The sequence below is a fragment of the Pristiophorus japonicus genome, chromosome 26 (genome assembly GCF_044704955.1).
Source record: "Pristiophorus japonicus isolate sPriJap1 chromosome 26, sPriJap1.hap1, whole genome shotgun sequence".
NCBI classification, from domain to species: domain Eukaryota; kingdom Metazoa; phylum Chordata; class Chondrichthyes; family Pristiophoridae; genus Pristiophorus; species Pristiophorus japonicus.
This window is the reverse complement of record NC_092002.1, coordinates 5,338,577-5,356,644: the sequence shown is the minus strand read 5'-3', so window position 1 is coordinate 5,356,644 and position 18,068 is coordinate 5,338,577. Positions and strand designations below refer to the sequence as shown.

The following is an 18,068-nucleotide window of genomic DNA, read 5'->3' as shown; positions in this document are numbered from 1 at the left end:
TTGCCGAAAAGACAATTGGAGTGCTTAAGCAGCGCTTCAGATGCCTGGATCACTGAGGAGGCGAATTGCAATACCACCCTGAGCAGGTCGCTCAATTCATTGTGGTGTGCTGCATGCTGCGTAACTTGGCTATCAGGAGGGGACAAGAATCGCCAGATGGGACTGCTGGTCCACCTCAGGAGAGAGGAGAAGTGGAAGAGGAAGAGGTGGACGATGGGGAGGACAATCAGGCTGGCGTTGAAACCATGCCCCCACCCCCCTCTAGAAGGCAAGAAAGGGCCTGTGGTGGTTACGCAGCTGCAAGATTGTTGTGTCTGCAGCTCATAAATGAACAGTTTACATTACGTTGGTGGCAGTTACAGTTGATTTACGTTACGTTTAATCTTTGCCTTTCACGGCCTGGCCTCGCCAGTGTCTGCATACCCTTAACGTTACTGCTATCTGAAGACAATGCACAGCAATGTTATTAAATTTAAAACTTTTAATGTTGTTAATGAAATTCTTTTTTTTTTAAAAACACAACACATCAGTAACCCCCCCCCCATACCCCGTGAAACATTTATAAATAACAATACATTTTATACACAACAGCAGCAACAAACAATTAAAAAAATTCAAACATCTACCCACCCTTCAACAAATTAAAAAAAAATTAACACCCCTCACTCCCTGCGACTATGCACCTCCGCCCCCCCCCCCCCCCCCCCCCCCCGGGTCTGTACCCCACCTCTTCCCCTCCCCCTACCAACTCCAAGTCGTTTTGCAGGAGAGCACCTCGAGCGCTGCTTCGGTGGGGGAGCGGGGGGGGTGACGGCAGATCCATTGATTGGAGCAAGAGCTTCCTCCTGACTCGCATGTGTCTCGAGCAATAGGGGTGCGGCACCTTGGGGGTGCAGTGCCGGAGTCCGGGACCACGGATAGCCCTCTGGCATCCGTGGTCCCGGCTATTCTCTGCAGTGCCACTGCTAGCCTCGTCATGTTCTCAGCGACGATCGCAGACTGAGTGGCAACCTGGCCAGATAACCCGCCCATTGCTTGGGGGAGCTCTCGACCAATGTCGACGCTCGTGCTGGACAAGTTCACCACGCCCTCACTCAGATCTACCACTCTTGGAGCAGTCCGACTGCACCAAACCAACCTCCACGGGATCGGCGCCGGCATGGAACCACTCGGGGTGCCCTGCTGCAAAGCGCTTGGCCCCGCTACCTCCTCGGTCGAAGAAGACCTGGCCGCAGGAACACTTGTAGACAGTGCTGCAGACTCCTCCTCAACATCTTCACTATCCTCAGTGGAGAGGAGGACCTGCAGCAAGATGGGCGACACCCGTGACTCCTCGCCTCCCGAGACAACTACTATAAGCAGGATCCTGGTGTTCCTGCAAGGCCTGCACTATCTGTTGAGCTAGAAAACATAAATGAATAAATGAGGTAATTAGATGGGGGGGGGGCTAGGGTCACATGGGAATGCTTACGCTACACAGAGAGCAACACTACTGCTATAAATATACTGACAGACATCACATATTTTTAACATCGTGATTGTACAGAACTTGCTTTGCATTACAATGCTATTTCATGATCCTATCATTAATTACATAACATCACATCAATCATATATTAAATGGAAATGAATGGCATTAAATTACTTTAAATCACCTAATAGTTTATACATTACTCACATGGCACGAGAACGGGTTCCTATGCCGCACGGGTGGCCGACCGGCTGTGGACACCCACCAGTGCCAATGCCCGCTCTTCCAGATGGGTCAGGGCACAAAGCTCAGCTTGGCCACCACCCGTGCGCCGCTGTTCGGCCCTGTTCTTCGAAAGTTTCTTCTGCAAAGGCATGGCATGTCATAAGATCATTGCTGGGTACTTTTAGATAGCAGATTACTGACAGATATATTATTATCACACAACACACAGCACAGACAATTCACAATTAGTCAGCTCATTCTAGTCCACCGTAAACGTTATATATACATATCGCATGCATGGTTATATCTACCGTCTGCGAATAACTTGAATAAAATCAAGATTTGGATTAAATGATTACCGGTCTAACTACAATACATCAGATCTGCATTTAAATTCATTATTGCATCATTACAATTAGAATTACATAAATAAATGTAATACTTACTCTGCCTGACCCAACAAGATCATTCCAGCGCTTCCGGTCCTGGTTGGGCTCCTTCACCTCCTGAGCGTTAGCAGACACGACCTCTGCAATCTCCGTCTAAATCCTTTGATAAACCCGTGGGTGGGGTTTCCCACGCCCACCCCGGGTCAGTTGTGCCCACTGATTCTCCATCTTTGCCACTAAGGCAGCATTGGCCTCCTTGCTAAAGCGCTTTGCGCGCCTACATTCTCACATTTCTACCCCATCTGCCACCCCTCCTTCCTCCTCCTCGCTCATCATTCTTTCCATGAAAGATTCAATTCGATCCATTATTAGATTAGATTAGATTAGAAAGATTATAATTTCAAATAATTCAGAAATTAATTGTTGAAAATTTGCTGAAAAATAACCCAATACTCCACACTACCAGCTTTCTCCTCTCTCTTCTGCGCATGTGCAGGTGACCCCTAACCTCCTGATACGCGAGAAAAGACCGTTGCTATGGACGCCGGCCTTGCACAACCTGAAAAAACCGCCAACGCCCATTTCGCATGGCTATGGCCAACGCCAAATTAAAAAATGGAAACTAGCGGGTTTGAAAATGGGCGATATTCCGACGATCACAAAAAATATAAACGCTAACGCTGGAAATACCGCCCACTTTTGGGTGATCTGCAGACTAATGCAAAGTGTAGCCCTTAGGTCTTGTTCACTGATGCTACCATCCAGTGGTCACACTAAGAGGATTCGACTATTTTAATTTCCTTGCTGAACTGCATCCATCCCCTCAATTCAGACACCGATACAGCAGCAGTGAAACACACCAATTGAGTAATTTGGAAAATGCACTTCAGTGCAAAGCTATATATAGATTAATGCCGCACCAAAGGGAGTTGTTCAAAACATTATATCTTTATTGCCTAATGCGAGGCGAATATGAGAGCGGAGAGAAGGGAGGGATTGAAACGCTAAACGTTCAGTGCTAAATATTGATAGGTGCATAAAAATGTTATAAAGAAAGTAAGAATTAGGAGGAGTAGGCCATTCGGCCCCTTAAGCCTGCTCCGCCATTCAATAAAATCATGGCTGATCTTCGACCTCAACTCCACTTTCCTGCACTATCCCCATATCCCTTGATTCTCTTAATATCCAAAAGTCTTATCAATCTCTGTCTTGAATATAAACGACTGAGCCTCTACAGCCCTCTGGGGTAGGGAACTCCAAAGATTCACCACCCTCTGAGTAAAGAAATTTCTCCTCATCTCAGTCCTAAATGGCCGACTCCTTTATTCTGGGACTGCGACCCCTGGTTCTAAACTTCCCAGCCAGGGGAAACGTCCTCTCAGCATCTACCCTGTCAAGTCCCGTCAAGCTATGTAGCTTCATTGTGTCAGCTGTGGCTCAGTGGGTAGCACACTTGCCTCTGAGTCAGAAGGTTGTGGGTTCAAGTCCAACTCCAGGGTCCTGAGCACATAGCTAACACTCCAGTGCAGTGCTGAGGGAGTGCTGCACTGTCGGAGGTGCCATCTCTCGGATGAGACGTTAAACTGAGGCCCCGCCGGCCCTTTCAGGTGGATGTAAAAGATCCCATGGCACTATTTCGAAGAAAAGCAGGGGAGTTATCCCCGGTGTCCTGGGACCAATATTTATCCCTCAAACATAACAAAAACAGATTATCTGGTCATTTTCACATTGCTGTTTGTAGGAGCTTGCTGTACGCAAATTGACTGCCATGTTTCCAACAGTGACCACGCTCCAAAAGTACTTAATTGGTTGTAAAGCGCTTTGAGACATCCGGTGGTCATGAAAGGCGCTATATAAATGCAAATCTTTCTTTCATTATTTCAGGTGTATATTTAATATTCACTTTTAACCTAACGTTTTATATAATTTGTTAGTATTAGCAGGATAATACAGTCAAAGAGATTTAAGGCCAGGGCATAGAGCATTAAATGAAATACACCCCAAGCTATTGATTAGTGAGGCTAATGAAGGGGATACATAGGGAGATTAGAGTTGCATGTTATCATAGTCAGATTAAACGTTTTATATCACTAATAGCACAAATACTGAAACAAGAAGCTTAGACAATGTTCCCTTTAAGCTGCACGGCTCCAGGGGTCCCATGCAGCCGGTGAGCCGGCCTTTAAATTGTAAAAAATGTGCGTGCGTGGACTTTTGAATGGGCCACGCAGCCCGTTATAGGGGCAGGGTAACATTATTTGGTTAAGAAAGTACCGTTGGCGGCTCTCACCTGCTTGTACACCACTTTGGCATGTTTGAGAATGGCGATAATATCACCAACAACTGAGATGCCCAGTTCATTCATGATATCTTTGGTGAGGTCCATGAGCATATTCTTCTGTATCCTGTGCAAGCAAAAAAAAAAGTTTTGGGTGAATGTTACTGGTGCTGCTGACAGGTGCCGTGGGTTAGGCTTAGGGATGCTGCGTCAAATCCAGCCAGCCTGATGGATTGAAAGCCTCGTTTGACTGATGGTGGGAAAGGTCCCACATGAAATGAGTCCGGGAATTCCCAATTCAGTTCCTGGTGGAAAAGCAAAATACTGTGGATGCTGGAAATCTGAAATAAAGACACAAAATGCTGCAAATATTCCAAGTCAGGCAGCATCTGTGGCGAGAGAAACAGTTAACGTTTCAGGTCGAGTTAACATCTCCAACTTTTCCAGTTCTGACGAGAGGTCATCGACCTGAAACGTTAACTCTTTTTCTCTCTCCACAGATGCTGCCTGACCTGCTGAGTATTTCCAGCATTTTCTGTTTTTATTTCAGTGACTGGTGGAGATACAAAAATGTCCCCAATCCAGCACTAATTTTTAATCTTATTCAGAATGATAAAATGGTTGTTACAGTATTTAGCTTTTTAATCACCATATTCTCTCTGACATCGTTGGAGTTTTACTCTGTGAATTGCAAGCTATACCTCGTTCCATCCTCTGCCCATGTAAACATGAATCCGGGTCAATTTGGTCTCCTTATCTAAGGAAGGATAGACTTGCCTTAGAGGGAGTGGGAAGAATGTTCACTAGATTGATTCCTGAGATAAGAGGGTTGTCCTATGAGGAGGGATTGAGTCGAGTTGGCCTAATTTAGAAGAATGAGGGGTGATCTCATTGAAATTCTTAGAGGGATAGACAGAATAGATGCGGAGAAGCTGTTTCCCCCGGGCTGGAGAATCTAGAACCAGGGGTCACAGTCTCAGGATAAGGGATTGGCCATTTAGGACTGAGATAAGGACAAATTTCTTCACTCAGAGGGTTGTGAATCTTTGGAATTCTCTGCCCCAGAGGGCTATGGATGCTAAGTTGCTGAGATTGATGGATTTTTGGGCACTAAGGGGATCAAGGAATTGTGGGAATAGGGCGGGAAAGCAGAGTTGATGCAGGCAAGTGGAGTTGAGGTCGAAGATCAGCCATCTTATTGAATGGCGGAGCAGGCTCGAGGGGCTGTATGGCCTACTCCTGCTCCTATTCCTTATATTCTTAGTGTGGATTATGTGGTCAAATCTCTGAACCTACACCTTCTGATTCAGAGGAGAGAGTGCTGGCACTATAGGATGGTGGCCAAAAATAAATTGAAAGTCAAGTTGCAACCCTGCGTTTAAAGGAATGGTCGCTGATGTGGAATAAAATCTATTACATTTCAAAATCAAGCCGTTACATGTTAAGAGTGGTGGGAGATGCTTAAAACTCTGTTACACTGGTGTAGTCATGATTGATTTACACTATGGTGATTTTGACAAACTATCTTTAAATGGAATACTGGAGGCGGATATTGAACAGCAGATGTTTGCACTCATTTACAAATCCAAATGAGCAGAGAAATCAGTCACATTTACTGTTTTTAGACACTTAACTCCCCGATGACACGTGACAGCGACTGATTATTACACATTTACAAATCCTCCTGCAACTGAGTTAGGATCTGCAGTGGTATTTAACGCTTTCACTGCAGGATCCATTAAATTCTTACTTTTTCACCCAACATCCGTGCATCTAAGCACGCACGCACACACATGTACATGCACACACTTCGCGGCAGCGACTGCTATTAACTGAATAGCTATTGAGACAACTGTAGCATCCTAACTACATCACTGGCTCAGAGCAGCTTGCTCCGTATGGACAGGGAACGGAACCGAGGACCTTCTTGTCTTCATGGCGTAGCAATTAATCTGGCAGGGCCTTGAGCTACAAGCTGTAAGATTTCAAACTGACTGGGTGCCTGGATCATAGGGGCCCACGAGCGGATCACAGGAGGGGTTCATGATGTTAGCAGCTTTCTTTCTGTCATTATTTGATTTGAAGAATTTCACAGCCACATTCGAAGCACCTGTTCCTTGTTTTTCATATCTAGGTAAGTGAGTGCACTCGATGTGAAGCTGTACAAAGAGACCAATTAAACAAGCCGCATGCAGATTATTCCAATGACTGGAAGCTATAATGAGCGTCTGCTTCTCCCGAAAGGGAATACGAGTGATATTGCAGGATAACCCGGTGACGCTGTGTGTTGCAGAGACAGGATGCAGGTTCATGGCCGTAATTCCCCACACAGGTTCTCACCCAGATTCATGTCACTTGCTGGATTAAATTAATGAAAGAATAGTCTGGGCTCAAATGTGGAAATCTTTGGCGGTAGCTCTGTTTGCCTTTAAGGTTCTTCAGCGAGGATTTGCTGGCAGAGGATAACAGAAGGGATACTACACTGTCAGACCATTTGGCAGCAGAAACGCATTATTTAAGTGCAAGCTAAATTTAGATTTTTGAGAGGCATTTATGGGAAGTATTGCTCGGGAGCTGAAAGCAATGAGCTGTTGCTCCTACATTTTTCAGCCATACTTTGCATCTGTACATGACCACATATTCAGCATTGGAAATTGTAGGAGTGCTATTTTCCAGATGTACAATATCTGTATTTTGTAAATGACAATGGACTTACATTGCAGGCTGGTGTCCGGAAGCACAGACTAAAACCTTGCAAGGTGCTTTTGCTTCCTGTCTCCGCAGCAAAACATGAATGTCCTCTGCAGGCAGTGCTAGACATGGGAGCTGCCATTATATAGCGTCAACCAGTGGCTCAGTGGGCAGCACACTCGCCTCGAGTCAGAAGATCATGGGTTCAAGCCCCACTCCAGAGACTGGAGCACATAAATCTAGGCTGACACTCCCAGTGCGGTACCGAGGGAGCGCCGCACTGTCAGGAGGGGCGGTACCGAGGGAGCGCCGCACTGTCAGGAGGGGCGGTACCGAGGGAGCGCCGCACTGTCAGGAGGGGCGGCACCAAGGGAGTGCCGCCCGAGGGGCGGTCTTTCACATGAGACATTAAACCGAGGCCCCCTCTGCCGTCTCAGGTGGATGTAAAAGATCCCATGGCACTAAATCGAACAGCAGGGGAGTTCTCCCCGGTGTACTGGGGCCAATATTTATCCTTTAATCAACATCACTAAAACAGATGATCTGGTCATTATCACATTGCTGTTTGTGAGAGCTTGCTGTGCGCAAATTGGCGGCTGCGTTTTCCCACATTACAACGGTGACCACACATCAAAAGTACTTCATTGGCTGTAAAGCGCGTTGGGACATCCCAAGGTTGTGAAAGGCGCTATATAAATGCAAGTCTTCTCGCTTTCTGGTTGTAGGGCAGACTTGACCTCTCACACAGCCCAGTCCATCATTGCGGTTTTCCACGCTGCTATCCTGCGTGAATCTGTGCAACATTTGCGCAGTTGCCACCAGCTCTCTGACGGTATTCAGCCGCAGTGAACCTGAAACACCGGCAGCCCTAACATACTGCGGTGGGTGTAAATGGGGCAAGTGGACGCAAGCAGCTTACCAAAGGAAGAGGGGGTGACAATTAGCAGGAAAGGCACCACAGCCTCTTGTATATCTCCCACCAGACACTTTACACGTGATAAGCATGGGGACAAGCTGACTGAACACAAAAAAAACACCAAGTTTAAATATTTCAAGTTTATATTATAGCAGACATTCTCCAGGATAGCCTGAAGTTCTTTTCAGTTAATTTAACAAGGACTTGGAAGCCTACAGGTATTCTAACAGCCCTACCGGTTATCCACAAAGCTGACAGCATAGTTGACAGCTGGTCCCGCTGGTATCCCAGCATCTTTGAAAAACTGGATCCACTCCGATGTAGCTGCAGAAGAGAGAAAGGTTTGAGTCTCAAAAGTATGTCAGCACACAACACTTCTCTTAACCAAGCAGGCTAACCGCGCCAAGACACCACCTTCACCGGCAACGTCAAACTGAATGGCTGCGTGGCTGCTGCTTCAGGACGAGTTATTTCGGCTGCCTGACGAGAAACTGTACACTTACCGCGTGTTTAGAGGAAACGGGCAAATGGACATTCTAATCTCCAGGTCCCGGCACCAAATCATTTCTAACATTTCATCGACACATTTAAAAACTGAGTTTCAAATGCCTATTTTCCATATCAGATTGGATCGTTGTGTCACTAAGGGTGAAATTTGGCTGCTGCGTTTCCTACATTACAAGCGACTACACTTCAAAAGTACTTAATTGGCTGTAAAGTGCTTTGGGACGTCCTGAGGTCGTGAAAGGCGCTATAGAAATGCAAAACTTTCTTTTTCTTATAAGACAAATATAATTGGAGATGCAGGGCTGGACGCTCCCTCGAACAAGAGTTCCTGCTCCAATGGCTCAGCCAGAACTCGGCAAATCTCTGGGACTCCGAACGGCAAGTGATTGAGGTATAGCAGCCATCAGGTGGGTGAAGGCAGGCCCCCAGCAGTGGGGGCTAGGCCAGTTAAGTGGCTCCCAAAGAAATTAAGCATTTTTGGTTTGATCGGCCCCCGTACTGAGGGAGGGAGGGGAGAAGGACGTGAGCGGCGCATGTCCGGGCAACCCAGCACGTGCAATTTAGGTGCCCTCACACTGACTCTTCAAACTCCAGTAGGGTCAGCGGTGGAGGGCACGATGTAGAAACAACCATTCACACACCATTTGTATATGTATCCAGGCTTGTTTCACAATTGTATGACAATTAGCAACAAAAACAGCGGAAAAATAGTGAACCAAAAGGAGATCGGTTTTAGCAGGGGATTCGTAGTTATACTGCCAAAGTGCAGCAGGACGGCACCAGGCAATATAACAACTTGTTTATATAGCGCCTTTAGCGTAGTAAAACTGCGCTTCACAGCAGTGTTATAAGACAAAACAAATAAAGTTGACACTGAGCCACATAAGAAGAAATTACAGCAAATAATCAAAAGCTTGGCCAAAGATATGTTTTAAGGAGCGTCTTAAAAGAGGAAAGAGAGGCAGAGATGTTTAGGGAGGAGTTCCAGAGCTTGGGCCCTAGGTAACAGAAAGCATGGCCACCGATGATTGAGCGATTATAATCAGGGATGCTCAAGTGGGCAGAATTAGAGAAGCGCAGACATCTCGGGGCTTGTGGGGCTGGAGGAGATTACAGAGATAGGGAGGAGCGAGGTCATGGAGGGATTTGTAAACAAGGATGAGAATTTTGAAATCGGGGCGTTGCTGATGTGGTATATTTGGACTTTCAGAAGGCTTTCGACAAGGTCCCACACAAGAGATTAATGTGCAAAGTTAAAGCACATGGGATTGGGGGTAGTGTGCTGACGTGGATTGAGAACTGGTTGTCAGACAGGAAGCAAAGAGTAGGAGTAAATGGGTACTTTTCAGAATGGCAGGCAGTGACTAGTGGGGTACCGCAAGGTCCTGTGCTGTTTACATTGTACATTAATGATTTAGACGAGGGGATTAAATGTAGTATCTCCAAATTTGCGGATGACACTAAGTTGGGTGGCAGTGTGAGCTGCGAGGAGGATGCTATGAGGCTGCAGAGTGACTTGGATAGGTTAGGTGAGTGGGCAAATGAATGGCAGATGAAGTATAATGTGGATAAATGTGAGGTTATCCACTTTGGTGGTAAAAACAGAGAGACAGACTATTATCTGAATGGTGACAGATTAGGAAAAGGGAAGGTGCAATGAGACCTGGGTGTCATGGTACATCAGTCATTGAAGGTTGGCATGCAGGTACAGCAGGCGGTTAAGAAAGCAAATGGCATGTTGGCCTTCATAGCGAGGGGATTTGAGTACAGGGGCAGGGAGGTGTTGCTACAGTTGTACAGGGCTTTGGTGAGGCCACACCTGGAGTATTGTGTACAGTTTTGGTCTCCTAACTTGAGGAAGGACATTCTTGCTATTGAGGGAGTGCAGCGAAGATTCACCAGACTGATTCCCGGGATGGTGGGACTGACCTATCAAGAAAGACTGGATCAACTGGGCTTGTATTCACTGGAGTTCAGAAGAATGAGAGGGGACCTCATAGAAACGTTTAAAATTCTGATGGGTTTAGACAGGTTAGATGCAGGAAGAATGTTCCCAATGTTGGGGAAGTCCAGAACCAGGGGTCACAGTCTAAGGATAAGGGGTAAGCCATTTAGGACCGAGATGAGGAGAAACTTCTTCACCCAGAGAGTGGTGAACCTGTGGAATTCTCTACCACAGAAAGTAGTTGAGGCCAATTCACTAAATATATTCAAAAGGGAGTTCGATGAAGTCCTTACTACTAGGGGGATCAAGGGGTATGGCGAGAAAGCAGGAAGGGGGGTACTGAAGTTTCATGTTCAGCCATGAACTCATTGAATGGCGGTGCAGGCTAGAAGGGCTGAATGGCCTGCTCCTGCACCTATTTTCTATGTTTCTAACCGGGAGCCAATGTAGGTCAGTGAGCACAGGGGTGATGGGTAACAAGGGAAGACTATACTATGCACACAACCTTTTTAATATCTGAGCTAATTATTTTCCATGTGTTTTTGAAAAGCTCGGTTTTCAATGTCAGCTACAGTTGGAACGCTGCTGTGGTGTGATGTGCAGCTCGACGGCGGGCATTCAGCAACTGAAGGTCAATGGGACAACTGGGGCCCAAAGACAAGTGGTGAGACAAAAATAGCACCACACGCTTAACTGAGAGTGTGGACTACAAAATCAAACAGCTTGCATGCTGGGGAGAAATTCCTCTTCAGCATTAACAGATCATTGCAGTAAATGTACAGAATTAACTGCACAGAAACAGTCCATTCAGGAAATCAGAAAGGCTGGACAGGCTGGGCCTCTATTCTCTAGAAAAGGGACACTTGAAAGGTAACCTAACAGAGGTCATTAAAATGAAGGAGTTCGTTACGGTAGACGTAGTGATGTTTCCACTTGTGGAAGAGTCCGAAACTGATGGTCATAAATATAAGATAGTCACCAATAAGGGTTTTGGGAGAATTTTCTTTACCCAGAGAGTGGTGAGAATGTAGAACTCGTTGCCACAGGGAGGGGTTGAGGTGAATAGCAGAAATGCATCTAAGGGGAAGCTGGATAAACACATGAGGGAGAAAGGAATAGAAGGATATGGTGATGGGGTGAGATGGAGAGGGGTGGGAGGGGGCTGGTGTGGAGCATAAACCCCGACACGGAGCGGTTGGACCAAATGGACTGTTTCTGTACTGCAATGCTATGCACTATATTAAAAGAAAAATGGCTTCCCTCCATTTTATTCACCCTTTATATACTGGGTAAGTGGAATTATTTTAACAAGTGTTAAGCTTTTGCTGTGCCAAGATGGCAACTGGTAAACAGCAGGGTAACAATCTCTCGAAGGCGACCAATGTCTCCTGTCAATCAGAAGACATTCACTTTGAAACTAGCGCTAGGAACTCGAGGAATTTCTTCTTACAACTGCTGTTTATAACCAGCTGCAGTCGCAGATGGAATTTCTGCACAACTTGCTGGCGATTCCTTATAATTAACTGGTGAGGGGTATTCTGCATTGATCACATCACAGCAAATCGATGCTTACAATTTTAAGATTGTCAAAGATTAACTGAAAATAGACTGATTACATTTTACAAATTACGGTGTGAGCAAATGTAGTATTTCCTGCAGTGTGAATATTTTGAGGGGAAGGGAGGCTGGGAGTGGAAAGTTAGGCAGTGTTTAATTTTGGTTTAAAAGAACATAAATGGAAATAAATGTGGAGAAATGTGAAGTTATTCACTTTGGTAGGAAAAATAGAAAAGCAGAGTATTTTTTTTTAAATGGTGAGAGATTGGAAAATGTTGGTATTCAGAGGGACTTGGGTATCCTTGTACACAAATCACAAAATTAACATGCAGGTACAGCAGGTAATTAAAAAAAGCAAACGGCATGTTGGCCTTTATTACAAGAGGATTTGAATACAAGAGGGACTTATAAAGGCGTCACTGCAATTATATGCAGCTCTGGTGAGACCACACCTGGAGTATTGTGTACAGTTTTGGTCTCCTTACCCAAAGAATTATATACTTGCCATAGTAAACATGGCCTATATTCTCTAGAGTTTAGAAGAATGAGAGGTGATCTCATTGAAACATACAAAATTCTTACAGGGCTTGACAGGGTAGATGCAGGGAGGATGTTCCCCCAGGCTGAGGAGTCTAGAACCAGGGGTCACAGTCTCAAAATAAGGGGTCGGCCATTTAGGACTGAGATGAGGAGACATTTCTTCACTCAGAGGGTGGTGAATCTTTGGAATTCTCGACCCCAGAGGGCTGTGGAGGCTCAGTCGATGAGTATATTAAAGACCGAGAGCGATAGATTTTTGGATATTAAGGGAATCAAGGGATATGGGGACAGTGCAGGAAAGCGGAGTTGAGGTCGAAGATCAGCCGTGATCTTATTGAATGGCGGAGCAGGCTCGAGGGGCTGAATGGCCGACTCCTGCTCCTAATTCTTATGTTCACATTTGAAACTTATTTGGTCACATGCAACAGCATGGCATCCCCAACACCATTATCTACTGAGCGCCAACCGTGCAAAGATTTACGCTGGGCCAATGTATTATATTTCCTGACAGAAAATAGTTTTTTTTTAAGTATTTAAAATGTTGTGCTGCAAAGCCTCGTATATTCCTTCAAGCAAAAGAAAAGTGTGGAAGAATGTCGGAGGCTGTTAAGATGCTTGTGAGCCATCTTTGATGTCCTTTCCTCACAAACTTGCAAATAATAAGCAATTTGTCTCAGTAATCAATAAACACCTCACTTAAATAGTGTCGGTAGGATTTCCATCCCCGGGTGTGAGCAGCCTGAAGATAAAGCAGACACACACTGCCTGGCATTTGGAAACAGGACACTGCGCAGTCAGTCAGGCAACAGAAGGTTGCAAGGAGAATGGGGTACTATAGCGAGGAGCTAGAAAATCAGTTTCAAGTCCAGCAAGACCCACAAAGCACCTTTTTCTATTTTTATATATAAACAGACAAGCTATACTGATGGAAAATAAGTGAATCCAATCATAACTTTTGTTGTACAAGTCCAGTCGATGGAACTAAAGCAGTTTGCTGATTTATGTCAAGTTGCCTCTCACCAAGTGAAACTTCGGAGAGATTGAAGAAATTCACGTGCAAAAGGCACAAATCTCCAGTCTGGATCAAAAGGGGAAGCTATTGCCATACCAGTGAGTCAACAGCCATAAAAGTCCTTTGAACCATTTGAGGGAACAACTGATGCCACTGATGGTCCCTATGGATTGGTAACAGAACATAATAAACAGGAGCAGGAGTAGGACATCTGGCCCCTCGAGCCTGCTCCGCCATTCAATAAGATCATGGCTGATCTGATCTTGGCCTCAACTCTACTTCCCTGCCCGCTCCCCATAACCCTAGACTCCCTAATAGTGACGGCGCTCAGTGGTATAGCATATGTTTTGTAACTAAGAGGCCCCTCGGGTTCAATCTCTACTGTACTTTTGACTTGATTTGTTTAATGAGATCAAATGCGAGTCCAGAACTTCTGCACCCAAAGCTATTTTGTGATTTATCTTCAAAGGCAACAATGCCCCTTTAAAGATCACAAGTCTTAAGAAACAAAAGGTCACCACCATGTAAAAGATGTGGAACATTAATAAAAATCAGAAAAGTTCTACCAGGAGAGGAAATACTAACTGAAAGATTTCAATTTGTTCATGTTCTAGTTCAGAGTCTTACAAGGAAGTAAAATGGCTCTCAGTGCGTCCCGTTCAATGAGCTACTTTGAAGGGCAGTGCTGCAGCTATTTCATACAGTAAGATGCCACGAACAGCACAAGGCAAATGACCAGTTCATCTATTTTTAGTGGGTTGGTTGCAGAAGGAATGTTCCCCACAACAGCGGAACGCTCTGCTCTTTTTCAAATATTGTCACAGGATTTTTTACATCCACCAGAGGAAGCATTGAAACAGGAAGTTCTGCCATTTAGTATCGACTCCATCTACCTTGATTGCTTAACCCTTAATACCTTTGCCCAACAAAATTCTATCCACCTATCACTTTAGAACTTTTGAATTAAGCTAGGCAGGCTGTTCAACGTCTTATCCAAAAGACAGCATTGCCTCCAACATAACAACTTGCATTTGTATAGCGCCTTTAACTTAATAAAATGTCCCAAGCCAACAATGCAGCACTCCCTTGATACCACTTCCTGCACCAAAGCATAAACCCTGGGGTGGGGCTTGAGCCAAGATCTTCTGACCCAGATGAGCCACTTGAAACCTACTGATGGAGGTTAGAGATTTTTTTTAAAAGCTGCATTCATACAGCGCCTGACCTCAGGACATCTCAAAATACTTTACAATCTGGATATGGGTTTTTTTGTGATGTTGATTGAGGGATAAATATTGGCCCAGGACACCAGGGATATCTCCCCTGCTCTTCTTCGAAATAGTGCCCGTGTGCTCTTTTACATCCACAAGAGTGAGCGGACAGGACCTCGATTTAATCCCTCGTCCAAAAGACGGCACCTCCGACAGTGCAGCACTCCCTCAGCACTGCACTGGAGTGTCAGCCTAGAGTTTGTGCTCAAGTCTCTGGAGTGGGACTTGAACCCAGAAACTTGACTCAGACAAGAGAGAGACGAGAGAGAGCTACCCACTGAATCACTCACTGACTGATGGAGGTTAGAGATGGAAATAGGCCTGCCAGTCAGAGGCAACGACAACCAATTTGAGAATGAAACACAGTAAATATTTAGATCTGGTGGAAATCTCTAGCTCTCCCCGATTTTTAAGCCAGTCTCTCTTGGCCCCCATCCGAGAGACCACACTCCCAGTGACGGAAAGCCCCTTCCCTCAAGGAACCGGCACCTGATGCTAGGTCCCAGTACTAGGTCCCTTACCATTTGTTGTATATAACTTGAATGAAGGGGATATGATTCAGAAGTTTGAAGAGGATACAATAATTGACCGTGTGGTTGCTAATGAAGAAAAAGCTATAGGCTGCAGGAAGATATCAATGGACTGGTCAGGTGAGCAGAGCAGTGGCAAATGGAATTCAATCCAGAGAAGTGTGAGGTAATGCATTTGGGATGGGCTAACAAGGCAAGGGAATACATAATGAATGGTAGGACAGTGAAGTGTAGAGGAACAGAGGGACCTTGGAGTGCAGGTCCACAGGAACTTGAAGGTAGCAGGCCAGGTAGATAAGGTGATTAAGAAGGCACAGAGAATGCTCGCCTTTATTAGCCGAGGTGTAGAATACAAGAGCAGGGAGGTTATGCTTGAACTGTATAAAACACTGGTTAGGCCACAGCTGGAGTACTGCGTGCAGTTCTGGTCACCGCATTACAGGAAAGATGTGATTGCACTGGAGAGGGTACAGAGGGGGATTTACGAGGATGTTGCCTGGACTGGAGAATTTTAGCTATGAGGAAAGATTGGATAGGCTGGGGTTGTTTTCTTTGAAATAGAGGAGGCTGAGGGGAGACCTTATTGAGGTGTATAAAATTATGAGGGGCCTGGATAGAGTGGATAGGACGGACCTGATTCCCTTAGCAGAGGGGTCAACAACCAGGGGGCATAGATTTAAAGTAATTGGGGGGAGGTTTAGAGGGGATGAGAGGGGGGAGGTTTAGAGGGGATGAGAGGGGGGAGGTTTAGAGGGGATGAGAGGGGGGAGGTTTAGAGGGGATGAGAGGGGGGAGGTTTAGAGGGGATGAGAGGGGGGAGGTTTAGAGGGGATGAGAGGGGGGAGGTTTAGAGGGGATGAGAGGGGGGAGGTTTAGAGGGGATGAGAGGGGGGAGGTTTAGAGGGGATGAGAGGGGGGAGGTTTAGAGGGGATGAGAGGGGGGAGGTTTAGAGGGGATGAGGTTTAGAGGGGATGAGAGGGGGGAGGTTTAGAGGGGATGAGAGGGGGGAGGTTTAGAGGGGATGAGAGGGGGGAGGTTTAGAGGGGATGAGAGGGGGGAGGTTTAGAGGGGATGAGAGGGGGGAGGTTTAGAGGGGATGAGAGGGGGGAGGTTTAGAGGGGATGAGAGGGGGGAGGTTTAGAGGGGATGAGAGGGGGGAGGTTTAGAGGGGATGAGAGGGGGGAGGTTTAGAGGGGATGAGAGGGGGGAGGTTTAGAGGGGATGAGAGGGGGGAGGTTTAGAGGGGATGAGAGGGGGGAGGTTTAGAGGGGATGAGAGGGGGGAGGTTTAGAGGGGATGAGAGGGGGGAGGTTTAGAGGGGATGAGAGGGGGGAGGTTTAGAGGGGATGAGAGGGGGGAGGTTTAGAGGGGATGAGAGGGGGGAGGTTTAGAGGGGATGAGAGGGGGGAGGTTTAGAGGGGATGAGAGGGGGGAGGTTTAGAGGGGATGAGAGGGGGGAGGTTTAGAGGGGATGAGAGGGGGGAGGTTTAGAGGGGATGAGAGGGGGGAGGTTTAGAGGGGATGAGAGGGGGGAGGTTTAGAGGGGATGAGAGGGGGGAGGTTTAGAGGGGATGAGAGGGGGGAGGTTTAGAGGGGATGAGAGGGGGGAGGTTTAGAGGGGATGAGAGGGGGGAGGTTTAGAGGGGATGAGAGGGGGGAGGTTTAGAGGGGGAGGTTTAGAGGGGGGAGGTTTAGAGGGGATAGGTTTAGAGGGGGGAGGTTTAGAGGGGATGAGAGGGGGGAGGTTTAGAGGGGATGAGAGGGGGGAGGTTTAGAGGGGATGAGAGGGGGGAGGTTTAGAGGGGATGAGAGGGGGGAGGTTTAGAGGGGATGAGAGGGGGGAGGTTTAGAGGGGATGAGAGGGGGGAGGTTTAGAGGGGATGAGAGGGGGGAGGTTTAGAGGGGATGAGAGGGGGGAGGTTTAGAGGGGATGAGAGGGGGGAGGTTTAGAGGGGATGAGAGGGGGGAGGTTTAGAGGGGATGAGAGGGGGGAGGTTTAGAGGGGATGAGAGGGGGGAGGTTTAGAGGGGATGAGAGGGGGGAGGTTTAGAGGGGATGAGAGGGGGAGGTTTAGAGGGGATGAGAGGGGGGAGGTTTAGAGGGGATGAGAGGGGGGAGGTTTAGAGGGGATGAGAGGGGGGAGGTTTAGAGGGGATGAGAGGGGGGAGGTTTAGAGGGGATGAGAGGGGGGAGGTTTAGAGGGGATGAGAGGGGGGAGGTTTAGAGGGGATGAGAGGGGGGAGGTTTAGAGGGGATGAGAGGGGGGAGGTTTAGAGGGGATGAGAGGGGGGAGGTTTAGAGGGGATGAGAGGGGGGAGGTTTAGAGGGGATGAGAGGGGGGAGGTTTAGAGGGGATGAGAGGGGGGAGGTTTGAGGGGGGAGGTTTTGAGGGGGGAGGTTTAGAGGGGATTTGAGGGGGGAGGTTTAGAGGGGATTTGAGGGGGGAGGTTTAGAGGGAATTTGAGGGGGGAGTTTTAGAGGGGATTTGAGGGGGGAGGTTTTGAGGGGGGAGGTTTAGAGGGGATTTGAGGGGGGAGGTTTAGAGGGGATTTGAGGGGGGAGGTTTAGAGGGAATTTGAGGGGGGAGGTTTAGAGGGGATTTGAGGGGGGAGGTTTAGAGGGGATTTGAGGGGGGAGGTTTAGAGGGGATTTGAGGGGGGAGGTTTAGAGGGGATTTGAGGGGGGAGGTTTAGAGGGGATTTGAGGGGGGAGGTTTAGAGGGGATTTGAGGGGGG

General features: G+C 47.0%; 1 protein-coding gene and 1 long non-coding RNA gene across 7 annotated transcripts in view; both read right to left on the bottom strand.

Moving 5' to 3' along the window:
- Positions 1-18,068, bottom strand: part of c26h19orf47 (chromosome 26 C19orf47 homolog) — a 43,738-nt gene that overhangs the window by 25,138 nt on the left and 532 nt on the right. For all 6 annotated transcript variants that reach the window (XM_070867696.1, XM_070867698.1, XM_070867700.1 and 3 more), the window contains exons 2-3: positions 8,207-8,294; positions 4,376-4,490 (exon numbers count right to left, since the gene is read on the bottom strand). In XM_070867696.1, coding sequence (XP_070723797.1) covers positions 4,376-4,490; positions 8,207-8,294 — 203 coding nt within the window. The remainder of the gene's footprint in view (positions 1-4,375; positions 4,491-8,206; positions 8,295-18,068) is intronic.
- LOC139239063 (uncharacterized) lies at positions 734-2,480 on the bottom strand. The gene is made up of 3 exons (XR_011588599.1): positions 2,143-2,480; positions 1,679-1,835; positions 734-1,401 (listed from the first exon to the last, which is right to left on the bottom strand). It is a non-coding gene; the product is annotated as an uncharacterized lncRNA (long non-coding RNA).